The sequence below is a fragment of the Periplaneta americana genome, chromosome 13 (genome assembly GCF_040183065.1).
Source record: "Periplaneta americana isolate PAMFEO1 chromosome 13, P.americana_PAMFEO1_priV1, whole genome shotgun sequence".
Taxonomy (NCBI): Eukaryota; Metazoa; Arthropoda; class Insecta; order Blattodea; family Blattidae; genus Periplaneta; species Periplaneta americana.
In genome coordinates, this window is record NC_091129.1 from 120,680,247 (window position 1) to 120,697,274 (window position 17,028).

Here is a 17,028-nt window from a genome sequence, read left to right on the forward strand (position 1 = left end):
CCATCCTTCCATACTTTTCCTCTTTTCTTCTCTTGTGTCTCTCTCCTTGGCTACTTTTTTCTTCTTCCATTTCATCTTTTCCTTCTTCTGTTTTCCCCTTCCTTGATTCATTTCTCTCTTTCTTCCTTCGTTTTTTTGCTTCTCTCTGACTCTTTTTCTCTTATTCTTTCATCCAGCATTCTATTATTTTCGTGGCTAGGATTCATAATTGTTTAATTTGACATAATAATTTGAAAAATGCGTATCATTAAGCTCTTTACTAAAAGCGAACTGTGGCTAAATTTAAAGAAAAATTAATAATCCATATTGGTATCATTGTAACATATGAAGAGTCCACTGCAAGAATGATGGATGTCATTTGGAATACATTTTGCAGGAGAAGCGATTGAAAGTTTGAAATGCTTAGCGCTCAAAGCTTAACTGTGATTTTCCGATCATTACTGGACAATGACTATCAGTGTTAATGCCATGTAACTCTCTATGTACATTCTATATGTCTTAAGCTATGCATTGACAGTCTTGGTTCATTTTCGACAAGAAAGTGACATCCATCATTCTTGCAGTGGACTCTTCATATGTTATCAACTTTACATTATACAGTGAAACTTCTCCTTAGGACACCCCCAAGATACGGACACTCCTCATATAGGGACAGATTTTTATGTCCCAACTGAAATAATAAGAAATAATTATAAATGTAACTCTCGTTTACGGACAGTCTCAGACACGGACACGGACAGTTTCACAGTCCTAAAGCTTGCTTTACCTCCTGACTGCGGACAGAACTTGGATTTCAAGACGTAATGTGTTACAAAAATGGAAAATTTAGTTTTGAGAATTTCTTAACATGAAAGAAGACAATAAGGGTCTCGTAGGCTACCACTAGCCCAGTCGGCTATCCCTTGTTAGCTGGAAGTAAGTGGATATACAAAGTCATAAAATTTAACCTGTCTGATGGGTCCAAGGTTTTCGCGATCGTGAAATTGTATTCGACACATGAGAGTGTTAGAAGGATTATTCTCTTCACTTCAATTAGTTGTTATGTTTCGAGAGACATGACACCTGAATGTACAGGTTAAGTTGAAAATTGTCAATTACAGTACTTACATAACTGTAGATCTAAAATAAAATTGCATGGCACAGTACTGTATTTTCCTTTTTCGGTCTTATCTACTGTAGTTCAAAGTTGCAAAGAATTTACTGTAGTAGACAGTATTTAGAATTAAACTACAGTAATAAATTTCATTTAAAGCGTGAAGGGATACTTTGTGCATATTATAAATTTACTGTTAGATTGGGGAGTCCCTCCCAATAAAGGACATCTCCCAGATGCGGACAGATTGTTACGTCCCTTCGATGTCCATATATGAGAGGTTTCACTGTACTCATATTGGCTACATAAAATGTCTTAGATACTTTGAGGAAGTATAATTTCATCTGGTTTAATGTGTTGCAATAAGCGAATACAATTTATTTACAATGATACTAGCATGAGTCAAGATCCCAGATTATTAAACAAATTTTATTCTAATATTATTTTGACACAAATCCTCTCCAAATTAATAAAAGCAAAAATAAAAAAATTTGTATTGGATTTATAGTTTGAGTTTAAACATATTAAACACTTTTTAAACACATATTAATCAATTTTAATTTTATTTTTGTCTGTATTGGAATCCCCTCCTGAGCACGAGTCTTACTCATTCAGGAGTGGGCTAGTTTATCTTACATTGTATTAACTTGTATTCATTTCAAACTTAGTAGCAATAAAATAAATAAATAAATATTTTCTAATGCATGTGATCTTGCAGATACTGTAACAGAGTCAAGACTATATCGCAAGTCATAAGATTATATCACATAAAAAATATTTCTTGTGGACACAGTAGAGCTTTCCAATAACAAGGATGTTCGATGAGGAAATTAAATTGCATGGGTGTGGTCTCCTCGGCCAATATTAGATGAATTAAAAGCTACTTGCAATATGAACACTTTATTTTTCTGTCCTCTACGTCCTTGAAGAACTCATCAAATTTCTTGTGCAGGCAGCTGCCAGCATTTATGACATGCCTGTTATATTTATAAATATGGATGCATTCTTTGCAGGGTCTTGCATTTACGCTAGAGGAGAGGCAACAGCTGGGGATACATGGCTTGATGCCAGCGAGATTCAAAACTCAGGAGGAACAATTAGAATTATGCAAGACGAGTGTGGACAGGTATCAAGAAGATCTCAACAAATACCTCTATCTTGTAGAGCTGCAGGTAATTTCTGTAAAACATTTTGTGTAGTCACGGACATTGTATAAGTATATTGTAATTCACTCTTTCTTTGGTAAATTTACAGCCTCGTGTAACACACTTGCCTATCATCTGTTCTGATACGTATTGAAATAACTCTGATAGAAAACAATGGATTTTGATAAAACTTAATGTTCATTTGTTTTATGCAATCAAACCACAGCACAAGTAGGTGCAAAGCCCATGGTAATATTTTTAGATTGAATGGAATTTGGTTATATCCATACAGTCTTTCATTTGTTGTTTCACTTGTTGCTTTCTTTTCTTTTCCCTTCCATCATTTTGCTCCTTTTCTTCCCATTTTCCACTTTTTTTCCCTTTTTAATTTCTTCCATTTTTTCTTTCTTTCTTCCATCCCTTTTATTTTTTTTTCCTTCCTTCCTCCAAAGGTATATGTAGCACGAGATAGACCCACACACACACATACATTTGTGCCATTATTATGGACTCATTGTGCTACCTCCAAATTTGGACCTACGTAAGAATATTTTGCCTGGATCTCTCTATAGGTAAATTCACTATATGGATGTCTCAACTTTACTTCCCTCCCAAAAAAGCCATTCAAACAATTTTATCGTACAAAATCCATTGCCCTTGACAGGTATTGAAACTGCGAACCTTGAATTCAACAGCTACAAACTTGTTCACTGTAGTTTTAATCCTCATCCTCATCATCATCATCATCATCATCATCATCATCATCATCATCATCATCATCATCATCATCAATGGCAATATCATGGGCCCTGGCCTTCTTCAGAAGTTTTCGCCATTCCTCCCTATCCAATGCCAAACTTCTCCAATTTCTAACACCCAAAGTCTTGATGTCATCCATTACACAGTCTTCCCATCTCAATCTCGGTCTCCCAACCTTCCTTCTTTCCATCGGAATAAATTTAAAAACTCTCTTCGCAACTCTATCATCTTGCATTCTCACAACATGCCCTGCCCAATCCAATCTTCTTATTTTTATGAATTTAACGATGTCCGGCTCATTATATAATCTGTACAGTTCGAAATTATATCTTCTTCTCCATGTTTCATTTTCTCTAACTGGTCCAAAGATTTGCCTAAGAATCTTTCTTTCAAATGTACATAATAATGTCGCATCTGACTTCGACACTGGCAAAGTCTCAGATGCGTAAGATAGTACAGACCTTATAAGAGTTTTATACATCATAATTTTTGTACTTCTAAATGTAATTTGAGATTTCATATGTCTTCTAAGACCATAAAAACATCTATTGGCAGATAATATTCGTTTTTATTTCAGAACTAACATTATTTTTGTTGTTAATTTCAGAGCCAAGATAGATAAAACTATGGACAGTTTCAAATTTAAAAGAGTATGTTTAATCCTGGTACTAACAAATGCACGTGTACTTACTTCCTTGTCATTGGTAGAACAATTTCTACAAGCAACTGCTAACATGGCACATAGAAGTGTAGTTAATATGATGTAGTTTTTGTTCAAGTATACAGATAGCATCCTTTGGGGAGATGAATCAGGACAATGAGTTAAACATAAAAGTCTAATGTCATTGTAGTCTTTTATGAACAGGCTTTGAGAAAAGTAGGATTTCTGGTTGAATTTTGGAATGCGTACTCCAGGAAAACGGGAGATGTTGGGGAATTTTATATAGCAAATACCAACAAATGTATCCTTTATTTGTTCGTTTTGTAACAACGATGGTTTGACAGTAATTTCATTGAAGATCTGTAACAAAGTGTCACAAGTGGCACTTCGCATTCAGTAATGGTAGAAGCAAGTCGGAAGAAAAATTAGAGCAGGAAGAAGGAAATGCACAGCCACCAATGTCCCTCTGTGATGCGTTAAGTTACTGAACCTTACTTGCAATTACGTACATAATTTTGCAACTCAACCACTACTGTTACATGAACACATGTAGCAATGTTGCCATCTAATTGCTTCTGTTTGCATGAGTATGCCCAAAACTATTCCCAAACGACCCCAGTGATATTAGACTTTTATGTTTAACTACCCTCCCTGAGTCATCTCTCAAAAGGACTCTATTTAGTCCCCTTCCACCCAATATATGTATTTCCATGTACATTTCCACAGGTAATATTATTACATTTTACTTCAAAATATATATTATATTCTTACAGAAAGGGGTATGTCAGGAAATTAAAACAATGTCTCTTTTTTTTTTTAGTTGATTATTTTACAACGCCTTATCAACTGCTGAGGTTCTCTAGTATCTGAATGATATGAAGGTGATAATGCCAGTGAAATGAATCTAGGGCCCAGCACCGAAAGTTGCATTGTAAAATTGCTTTGCAGAACAAAAAGTTATATTTGTTCAGATAAAATTTCTGCACATTTAAAGAAAACAAATTAAAATTCTTTCAATCATTTATTATCATAATATACTGCTCTCATAAATTGACTGAGCATATTGGGAATTAAATCAATGTCTTTTTCAAAACACGCTGTGAAATGTTTCATATAACACAATTTTTATCTCGAAAAGGAAACAAAAACGAGCAAAATTGTATTTCACGTTTATGTTTGAAATATCTCAAATAATAACCCCCTTAAATTAATAACATTATCTACTTACGGTTCATTCTGTATAGGACCTATTTCACTCAATATTAATTCGGGAACATTTTTTAATTTTATTTTACTTTTGCAATTCCACAATATTTCAAATAAGAACGATCTGAAGAGTCACCTAGGACCTACTCTTTTTTCCTTAAAAAAAAAAAAGTAACCATATGTAGGCTAACGAACCTAACAGTTTAGGTGACTTCAGATTGTACCCATTTGCTCTGATGATGGAAACTGTATGTAATTCCAGAATGTTGGAGATGTTAAGTTGCAGGACACAGTGGGACACCCAAAGTCTACTTCTGATTATCTCTTCATATCTTCGTTATGAATTCACATGTGCTGTTAGAATGGCTGTTCTGTTTCATTCCTTTTGTGTGTAGAAGACATATAGATAGTGTCAGCTAACATCCATTATTAACAAACTGTACTGAGAATGTTTGCTTTACAGACTGAAATGTATGTCATCATTTAATGTAGAAATTTTGTGTTGTATCCTTGAGAGGTTCAGCTCAACATATAAACCAATCATCCAAAAGTTCCATTATATTGTTACCAGTACTGAGAGAAGTTTTATAAACACTGAAAACATTAAGAAACTTCAACGAAATGATATACAACACTGACTCCTTCACCAGTCTAAAATTTCAGACTTTTTAATGTTGTTTATATACAGAGACACCAATTACATTATACCTTTGTCAAATTTGTATATTCCTACCAGTATGTCTAGCTCATAGTAAAAGTATTTGATTAAATTAAATAGTCATATTTTTACAAAATTTAATCAATGAAATCCAAGTTTCCATCAAATTTGCTATGGTGAAACCGAAGTCATATTTCTTTTTACTTGTTCATATTGGTATTTCTTTTAATTCAATTTCTTTTTTCGAATGTGACATGCCATACATTTTACATTTTTTTACTAGTTTTCAAATTCTGAAGCTATAAATGTATGTATGTACATAATGACATAATGCTTCCAGGTTTAAATTGATAGTTTTTTGTTTAATAGACCTGTGTATGCAAACAACAATAATAGCTATGGAAGATTGCTGTTTGAAATAAATCAATGTTCGTTTGTTACTTAATGGTGAACAAATTATTATACAATTATACAATTTATTATTAAGCAACGTGGCCAGCTATGTCACCTGACTTATCAGTGTTAAACTTCTTTGTATTTCCTCAATTAAAAAATATTCTTTATTCATCAGCATCAATGACTTCACAAGATTTAAAAAATACAGTCACAATAGCAATAGCTACTAATAACCCTTGAGCAATTACGTAATGTTAGGCATGAAGCAATTGAAAAAGTCAGGTAATTGTCAGATTTCTTGTATTTCTCATTTTAAAATATTATTTATTGAACACCACCAACGACTTTACAAGATTTACAAAATCGAGTTACAGTAGCAATAGCTAATATAATCTCTCAGCAATTACATAAGTGTTATGTGGGAGGTACTTGAAAGACCCAGATTATGTCACCAGAAATTGAATTTTTACTAATTATTGAATCATAAGATCCACAAAATCCCCGTTTCGGAGCTATAAAAGGAAAGCAAGCAAAGAGAAACTTAGCCTTCTATATGTGTTGAATCTCCTACAAAAATATTCCGTCACAGATATAGAAACATCTATCTTTGTAACAGATTCAGAAGTTAGATTCGTCTTGCTTACCTTTCGTGATGATGGTGCCAGTATGTAGCTCCAAAACATTAGATATTTCTACATCTATTAGATGGTGTAAAACCTCAATAATTTTCTTACTAGAGATTTCATGTTAAGCGGACTTGTTTTAACGGAAACTTGGGTTTCATTGTATACTTCCTTATACTGGTGGAGTTCCTGTACAACAGAAGTAGTTACTAAGGCCAAAATAGGAGACAATAATTAAGTGTTCATTTCCAGGACCGAAATGAACGTCTGTTTTTCCGTCTTCTGGCGGAGAATGTGGAACAGATGATGCCAATTGTATACACTCCCACAGTGGGCCTAGCTTGTCAGAAGTTTGGACTCATTTACAGAAGACCTAGAGGACTCTTTATTACTATTAATGACAGAGGATATTGTTATGATGTCCTTAAAAATTGGTACGTCAAGGATTCTTGAATGAGTTTTAAAATGAATGCCTACATCATGATTTTTCTCAAACCACCCTCATTAATCTGTGGAACTTCACTGTTTTTTAAATCAAACCCACAAATTCACAACAGTTTGCATTTTGCATAGCTAGTCGCAGACAGTAAGTAGATACTAATGTGAAAGTGTGGAAACTATTTCATGTAGGCCTACGTAATTACTTAGTGAAATATTAACGTAGTTTAATATAATTTAAGCTAAAAACCAATTAAACTCTAAATCACAATAGCTAACGATTTTCATTGTATTCTTATAACATTTAATGATGTTCCTAAACAGATTAGTATCTGTAGTCATTCGTGCTTCTTGTATTTATTCTGTGTTATGTTCAGTTGTTACTAACAAACTGGATATTTAGCTTCTGATAGAGATATTTTTTATAAATGCCTCAGAATTTGAGAAAGTGTGTCGGTAGTCAAGCCTCTCACTGCATTTATTTTTTTCTCTTGTCAGCTGTGGAAACAACAGATGGAAGTTAGGCAGATGTTAGTACTGACTGAAAGACCGAAAAAAATACATAGTGTGTAGTAGTCATGATGCAAAAATGAGGTGGGGAAAGTTTAGCAGGAAATTTAATAGGAAGGTTCTGGAAATTTTATAAAAAATTATGTTTTATGCTCGACCATGCCGAAATGTAGTAATTATACACCTGGTAGTAGCTCTTTAATGCACCTCATTAAAGTACACCTATTCATTATAGTTCAGTTGTTCAGCCAATGAGAAATCACCATTGTAGCATTATAAAACCGCAAGTATCGATTATTCTCGGATATGCAATCGAAAGACAACTAGCGAAAAGTCACGGAGGCTGGAAATCCAATACTGTCGCAGAAGGTTATGTTCTGTTACTGTAATAATTAGCGTTAATTGTAAATAATATTCAAATAAATTCAATTTGTCATCTCGTTTTTAAATTCTAAATCAATTTCCAGGTTATATCTAGACTAATGTTCATGTTATTCTCTAGATTATATCAAGGTCAATGACATTCGTTCCTCGGAAAAAATCAATACTTTCGCATCTGCGCACATCTCACAATTTAGAAAGTCAGTTCCGCTCCTCACTTACATAACCATAACATGAATACTTATGAATAATTTCAAGTTAGAAATATGGTCGAGCATAAAAAGTCGTATGAAACTTGCCTATAATGGTAATTAAGATGCTCGTATGAAAATTATGAAACTCGCTTGCATCCGTTTCATAAACAAATACTGCGTCTTAATTACTACCATTATAGGCTTGTTGCATAATGTACTATTATTTAACGACATTCACAACTGCCAAGGTTATATCAATGTCGCTGGTATACCAGAATTTTGTTCCGCAGGAGTTCTTTTACATGCCAGTAAAGCTACTGACATGAGCCTGTCACATTTAAGCACACTTAAATGCCATTGACCTGAGCCGGGATTGAACCTGCAACCTCGAGCATAGAAGGCCAGCACTATACCAACTGCACTACCGAGGCCGACAAGGTTCTGGATTTTGTAATTCCTACTAAAGAAGTAATATACTGATTAATAGTGAAATTTCATGCAACTGAATCTGTGTCAGATAAAAGAAATAAAGGAAGTTTGAGGTGGCTTGATTGAAGAAAAATTTCACGAAATTGATTTTTGATTGAAAATTAAAACTATAGTCTCAGCACCATTTAGCACTAAATGCGACAGTATCGAAGAGTTCAGTGCACCAAGCTAAAAACCGGCTTGAAAAAAATATTCATAAAATTCGCGTGAAGAACTGCATCAGATTCTGAAAATCTTATTGCAAGGATAGGCTGTATATACAAGAAAATGGTTACCATTTCTAACAAATATCTACTCTTACTTTCATCTTTAATCATGATAATGGGTTGTAATTTGCTAGTGCACGGTTCATTGCTTAAGAAGAGAGTAGCCATGTAAGAGATGAGAAAAGTCATGTATTACAAACTATCACAACGAAAGTAGAAGTAATTCTGTATAATTATAATCGATTTCTTTGAGCCAAACGTTTTTGCATGACTGTTAAATATTTTTTTTGGGAGTGGGGATGGAATACAAAAGATCAAGAAAAAATTGGAGTGCCAATTGTTTTGATTTTTAATAAAGATCCATTAATTTGTTACTACAATGTAATATAATTCCTGGATCAAATTGACGCTGAATATCAACAAAATCCGCCCAATAGCTTAGGAGAAATTGCTGTACACAGACAGCCACTCCAAAACCACTCTCAGTATCAGTGAAGCTGAAAACATTTCCAGAAAAGGTTACAAGGTTAGGTTCCCACAAATTTTATGCACAATGGTGCTGAAAAATCTCACTGACCAGCATAAAGCTCAGAGAATGACCTTGGCTTAATGTTCCTTGAACATTACCACAATGATGATGATCAATTTCTGGACAGATTTGTAACAGGAGGCGAGACATGGGTACAGTTCGTGAATGCTGAGACCAAAGAATAGTCAAAGCAGTGGATACACACCCAATCCCCGAACAAGCCAGAAAAATTCAAACAAACATTCTCGAACCGAAAGATTTTTGGGATCAAAAAGGAGTATTATTGAGAGAGTTTATGGTGTCTGGGACCACAATAACAGCAGATTTTTATTGTGAAATGCTAAAGAAGCTTTGGAGAGCAATCCAAAACAAATGCCGTGGATTGCTCTCTAAGGGTGTCATTCTTCTCCATGACAATGCGAAATCTCATACTGCTGCTTGCACAAAGGCTTTATGGGACAAGTTCACATGGGAAACTTTCGAACATCCCCTCTACAGTCCAGACTTGGCACCAAGCGACTACCACCGCTTTCTCAAGATGAACTGGTTAGCCACTCAGCACTTCAATGACAATGAGGAGCTCATGGACGAGTGAAAACCTGGCTGAGTACACAGGCGGCGTCCTTTTATGAAGAAGGAATACATAAGCTAGTCCCATGTTATGACAAGTGCTTGAATTTATATGGTGACTATTTTGAAAAATAGTATCACTATCCAGGAATGTTTTCCAGGCAATAAATATTTTGTAACATTGTTTGTGTTTTTTTTGTAGCCAATTGGAAGTTGATTTCTGAATAGCCCTCGTATAATGTTCATAAAAACAAATTTAAGGCTGTTTTTAACACACTCATACCTCCATTTGCACAAGAAAGACGAAATATCTATTCAGTATTCTATGTAATAAAAGTTCGTGCAAGAATAGTTTCATATGCTTAATTATTTGCCGAACTATTTAAAATAATCGCGTTCAATATACAAATTTAAAATTCTTTATGGTTTTTTATTTAAATACTTCTTTTGTACTATAGATGAGTTCTTTGAAAATTACCACATGTTTTAACTCTACCACTGATTGTAATTTAATTGTGAATTGTTTATATTGCATACCGTACCTTATCTATATATATTTTTTTCTGTTCTTATAATTGCCTCAAATTCATACCAACTGTATTTATATGTAATTTAATTTGCCCCATATTATATACATGAACATTGGATGTTCATCCTGCAGAACACTCATGTATGTGTACATGTTTTAGGCCAGAACCAGATGTCCGAGCCATTGTTGTAACTGATGGAGAGAGAATTCTTGGACTGGGCGACTTGGGCGCTTGTGGCATGGGCATTCCTGTGGGCAAATTAGCCCTCTACACAGCTCTAGCAGGCATAAAACCTCATCAGTGCCTGCCCATCACACTAGACGTGGGCACAAACAACCAGGTAATTATTTTCTGCATATGCAAGATCAAATTAAAAACATAATATTGTAGGATGTTACAGACTTCATCATAAGACAGTAAAACAACTACTGATAAATATTGCATCAATTCATAATGGCCACTGTCAAGTCATTAAGGAAAATAAAGTTCCTTCTTTCGTGGTGAGATGTCTCTGCAGATCTGTGAGACTGCAGAGAACTCTAAGATTGAAACAGGACATAAACCTAGCATTGATACTAATTACTGAAGACATGTATATGATGTTCTAAAAACTTGTTGGAGTAGAACTGAGTTAACAGCAGTGTTAAGTGCCCAGAAGCGTGCTTTAGTCTAAAGAAAATGGGTGTTGTGAATTGAGACTCAGGCTATACTCCTAATTGAGTCCAGTTCAGTAAAATTAAGAAATTTTAATTGAATTTTCTGTTGAAAGTTTTTTTTCCATTCATTTGGCTTCACTGGACAAATGGTTATGGAATCCTTACCCTGTACTCAAATATTGAGGATTCAATCCTGATCAAGGGCGATCATTTTTAAGCGGAAATAAGTCCTTAAGTGTGGTTCACACAATGAGAATGTAGTCATTGTTTCTATGATTCTCAGGAGTGGCAATTAACCTATCAGTTTTCCTCTTCTAGGGCATATTTCACAAAAGTATCGACTAATTATATGCAAGTAATTTCTCTTGTAACTAGTAAAATTGTATTTCACATTTGTAGGCTACTTTAAACTTCATACTTGTATACTTAAGCATACATTAATTAATATTATATAATATTATTCTGTTCAGGAAATAATGGTTGTATTAGTAGGTAAGTTGTATAATATGGATATTTTCTTACAAGAAAAGAATGGTTGGCAAAAGAAGTTGATAGGATTTTAGCTCTGTAATTTAAAAAAATTAGTAACGTAAAAATAATTTATAATGCACAGAAGTATGTTTTTCATTATGACATAAACCCTGACGTTCAAAATAGCAATAGGCCTACAATGAAAACTATTTTTAGGTTAAATACTGCAATAGAGAAGACACTTGGCATTGTATTGGCCTAATTCTACAATATTCTACAAACATAAGCAAGATTCTCACAGAAAAAATAAAATCAGCTGTTAATACTGCCGCAAAAGTTACAAAATTTCTTTCCAAATACCAATACTGCTTTGTCACCTTTCGTCAATGCATCATTAAATGCTTTAAATAAAGTACCTTTCCTAAATTTCAATGCCTTAGGAGAAACAGTTTTATTAAATTGGTAGTATTAAAATAGCTTTATAAACAGTGAAGTTTGACTTCAAAATTGAACATGATCGTTAGATCCTGTACATCACAGCCTTCTAAATCGTGCAAATCAATGTTTATTTTATTTTACTGTATCATGATATCATTTGTATCTTTTAAAGCTGTGTGTAATAATACCATCATCATCATCATCATCATCATCATCATCATCAACTGTGCGTAAGGCCTTCGTCATCAATTGTGCACAAGGTATTAGCGGACATTGTTCATTTTCTAGATTTAACCTTTTGGTTTGTATTGTTATTATTCTAGTTATTCTGTGTTTGTTCATTCTCAAACTGTGTCGAATGCAGTAATTTTTGTATTTCTGGTTTTATCAATGACTGAGTCATAAAAACTATCAGTTAAAATGGTATCATCATGTTCAAAGAATACTTCTTACACATCTAACAACAAGCCAAACTTTTCTACATACACGACATAGAGCATCCTAGAACCAGATAGAGAGATTAACTCCATTTGTCTTGGAATGGAAATGTCAGGACGCATCTTTGAACTGGTGGAAGATAGAAGATATCAATGTTTAGTTCTACTTTTAATTACTCTAAAAATTTCCTCATTTCTCTTTTGATCCAGAAATATATAGCCTGCCTCCCCCCCTCCCCCCACCCTTGAAAAATCACATTTCAGTTGTTTTCAGTCTCCTCTTGTTTTCTTGTTTGAGATTTGAGTGGGCCAAGTTATCCTCTTCCTGCTGTATCATAGAAATAGAATTTTCAAAAATCTCCCTCAAAGTTCAACACTGTTAACATCTTTAATCATACTTAGGTCCTGAAGTTTTATTCAGTCTTTCGCAAATGTATGTGGTTTTTTTATGTAAATTATTTTCATTTACAGGTACTGGTACTAATGTTTATTCAAGTAGTATTTTATTTGCAAAAAAAAAAAAAAGAAGGGTATAAGGCCATATTTTACAAGAACTTAAGACTTCTTGTAAAATTTTAAGGCATAGGCTATATTTGAGGCTCCTAAATGTATTTACTTGTCAGTAGTAGCCTATTGTTTCACCAGTAACTATATCATATCAGATATACACATATCAGCACTTAATATACTTTAGTGCAGTCTTTTAAAAAATGTCCTCTTTTGTCTGTTTTAGCAATTACTGGATGATCCCTTGTATGTTGGACTTCGACATAAACGAGTGACAGGGGCTCCGTATGACGAGTTCATTGATGAATTCATGCAAGCTGTTGTCAAGAGATACGGGCAGAACACACTCATTCAGGTTTGGAAGAGGCATGTTCCTTGTACACTATTGTTGCATCAGCTGCAGGATACGAGATTTCAGGATTTTACTTTCAGAAGTAATTTTTATATTTTGTATGTTGCAATTTAATGTTTGCACAATTTCAACACTACTTATAGTATATTGCATCTCCTGCATATTTTGCAAACAACCTAATTCAATCATATACCATCATATATTTAATTGCCAAACCGGACCCAACATTGAGAGATATATTAGCTGAATTAAAGAAACAGCACTTTATGGAAAGAGAATAATGAAAGAAATGTAGGTTTTCTGTGTAACTGCTAACATATTTAATATACATATGATACAGTTCAGCTGGTAGGGTGATAGTGTTTTGAAGCTAAGTTTAAGAGGGAACATTTCTCCATCAGTTTTCAAGTGAAGTAGTTCTCTTATAGATTGTGTGAGAAGTGGATTGTAAGGCAGTAGATGTGACAAATATAGCAGACTTACAATAAATAAGGTAGAAAAAAAAACATGCCTAACGGAATATTAATACTGAATAATACAGCAACAAAATTTAATTTCAACACATGTACTATCCATCTTTATGTAATCTAGTAACTCAGGGTTAGCCAACTTCAATATATCATCATCAGCATCATAGACTTAACAGCCCAAGCAGGCCAAGCCTCCCTCAAAACTGATTTCCAGGCGTTCCTATCTCTGGTGATCTGCCACCAATTCCTGATCCCCAACTGTTTCACATCCTCCTCAACCCCATCCATCCATCTCAGTCTCGGTCTCCCAACATTTCTTCTATTCTCCACTCTGCTTTCCATTATCCTCCTCGCCATATCCCCTCTCTCCTTCCTCTGAACATGTCCAGCCCATCTTAGTCTTGCCATTCCAATATCCGTAATAATGTCTGAGAAATCATATAGTTGATAGAGTTCTCTGTTGTATCTTATTCGCCACTCTCCATTTTCACTGGTCGGTCCATAGATCTTCCTCAGAATCTTCCTTTCAAACACCCGAAGCCTAGCCATATCGCCCACAGACAATACCCATGTCTCTGCTCCATATGTCAGTACAGGTTTTATTAATGTCTTATTGAGTCTTACCTTCGTTTCTCTTGTGAGTATTTTGGATTTTAAATACTTTAGTAGTGTAGAGTAACATCTATTGGGACTCTGTATTCGTCTATTTATTTCTTCTTTAATACATTAGTATTATTCATTAAGTATCCTCAGTATACGAAACTATCTACTTTCTCAAAGTTTTGATCGTCTATTTTTAGGAAACCTTTATTTGTGTGTTTCTTTTTATCAGTAACTATCATTTATTTAGTTTTTCCTACATTTATTTCCAATCCCATTCTCTCCGCTGAGTTTTTTAGTGCCACAAATGTTCTTTTTATGTCTCTCTCAGACCTGCCAATAATATCGTGTCATCTGCATAAGCTAGTGCCTGTACTGACTTATAAAAAATGGTCCCTCTTGTTTGGATCCCTGCATCCCTTATTACTTTTTCCAGGGCCAGATAAACAGTAACTTCAATATATACTAAATCCAATATTATGTTGTGTATTGGTGTCATGGGTCGCACAATGTTTGTTTAACCAATGTTCAGGAATATACCCACAGATAAAACACCACCAAATACACAGTTACACACGTAAAGAAATTCAGAATGCTAGTTAGAATACATTTTTCCCCTTTATAATAATGATGTTATTAAAGCAATGTCTGCCTTCAAAATAGGATGGGGGGGATGTATTCACTTGGGTATATTTGAGAATATTTTTCTTGCAGTATCAGTTTCCGAAAGTCAATGCCTGTCTCTTGCCTAGACTGAAGAAAGGAGTTACTTTGCATTACCACATATTTTCAATTGGATAGTGTCTTGATGCTCTGAAATGTGTCACTTTATCACGTTAATTAATAACGTCATTCAAAAAAGAAAATCGCTCATAAAATTGCTTCAAAAGCATGCTCAATATTCGCACATAAAACTTGAAATCATTGTCATGCTTTCCTTCATCAACAATTTATAAGAAGGGAAGTACATACAAGAAGTTTCCAATGGAAAAACTGAATTAAAAAATCTTTAGTCGATTTATGAACTCATCTAGTTGTCCAGTAAGGTGCGAGATGTATGGTTTTGCTTCTTAACTTCAGATTAAGTCTCTTCATGTAGTGTGTGATGTCTGTTAGAAAGACAAGTGAACTTTTAAAATGCGGTTTGAATAGCTTTTCTGTTGTCACTTCTATATTGGTTCTCATATGTTCACCGAGAAATTTTACCTTTTTCCTTAAAAATAAAAATAGTTTCATTTTCTTATATTATGTACTATGCTTTATCAGAAAAAAGTATGAAAATATGCACATATCAGGAAGTCCGTGGCTAGAACAAATACAGTATATATAATAATAAATTTAGTTTTCAATTTTATTAATAAATCTTTTCGTGGGCCACACAAAATTACCTTACATTTCATATACTGTCCATGGACTGTGAGTTGACTATCTTGGCAGTAACTCTTCAAATCATTCTCTAATTTTTTAAAAGAAATCATTTTTCCCTTATACAGTTCATTGTATAACATATGAGGAGCTTATTTTCAAAACGACCCTTGTCCATTCCCATAACTTTGTGGGAAATTTCTAACCAACTAGGCAAGAGACATCATGAAATAAAAGAGGTTGAGTGTGTTTATAATCAAATGGGAGCACCAGAGTCTTATTCCAAAGCCGGAACTAATATTTTATCGCAACTTTGTTGTGGACAAGAGTCAGTTTGATTCCAATAGTCACTTTCAACACAAGATTTTAGTGGTTTAGAGGGCATTCTAAAGTCAAATCATGACAGTTGTATGTAGAGTTATATCTGAAGAATGCCTGGACACAGGAAGCTCATTTTCGTTATCAGGTAGACAAGAAACGTATTGAAAACGAACTCTCATATAATCTTCATACTTCAGCACCATTATTACTAAATATTTTGGGAGGTAATCATGCAGTTGGTTAGATTAATTGGTTTTTCACTAATGTGCATGGTCAACTTAACAGTGCAATTTATCACTTAAGTATGAAAGAGCCCTTAGTTTATATTTGGAGGCAATGGCGGCTAGTGATAAAATGTTATGTGTGTTCACAATTTTGTGTTCCAAAATCGAAGAGAATTTGAAATCGTACGTTTAGCCTAATATGAAATGTCATGATTCCAATGTTTCACTATCGAAAAAATCGTATATAAATTCAAAACATATAATAACAACAATAACAATAATAATAAGAATAATAATAATGAAAACCCAGTCTCTTTATTTCCAATTTTTCCTGGTAAGCCAGTTTACTCAGTTCTTTACTGTTCAAAATTGCGTGAACTGAGTTCATTGTTTACGTTTGTTAAAAATTAATACATACCACAGTGCCGTTATTTACAAAAGCGTGTGTTCAGTAATACATTTGGTTCACAACACACTGATACACTATAGCCTATACCAGTACTGTAATCCTATTCGCATAGATTGATTACTATAAATACATGCCAGTAAATATTGTTCTTAAATAATATACACCACCATTCAGATATTTAAATTATTCATACCATCATCACATTCAGCCAGCATGTGTTTGGAAGCCAAACTATGCTAAACACTAAAGTATGGTAATTCATAAACTGCACTCTCGTAGCAGCACTGTACACACATCCACATAAAGTAAACGTTCCAACAGTGAGATACTGACACCTACAAGCTAAAATACGATGCACCCGACATCTGTAGGATAGATTCACTGTTCACT

At 34.0% G+C, this 17,028-nt stretch overlaps 1 protein-coding gene across 1 annotated transcript in view; it reads left to right on the top strand.

Moving 5' to 3' along the window:
• The window catches only part of LOC138712319 (NADP-dependent malic enzyme-like), a 64,052-nt gene that overhangs the window by 24,481 nt on the left and 22,543 nt on the right, over positions 1–17,028 (top strand). Inside the window, exons 3-6 of the mRNA XM_069843950.1 lie at positions 2,107–2,265; positions 6,794–6,975; positions 10,548–10,728; positions 13,124–13,252. Coding sequence (XP_069700051.1) covers positions 2,107–2,265; positions 6,794–6,975; positions 10,548–10,728; positions 13,124–13,252 — 651 coding nt within the window. The remainder of the gene's footprint in view (positions 1–2,106; positions 2,266–6,793; positions 6,976–10,547; positions 10,729–13,123; positions 13,253–17,028) is intronic.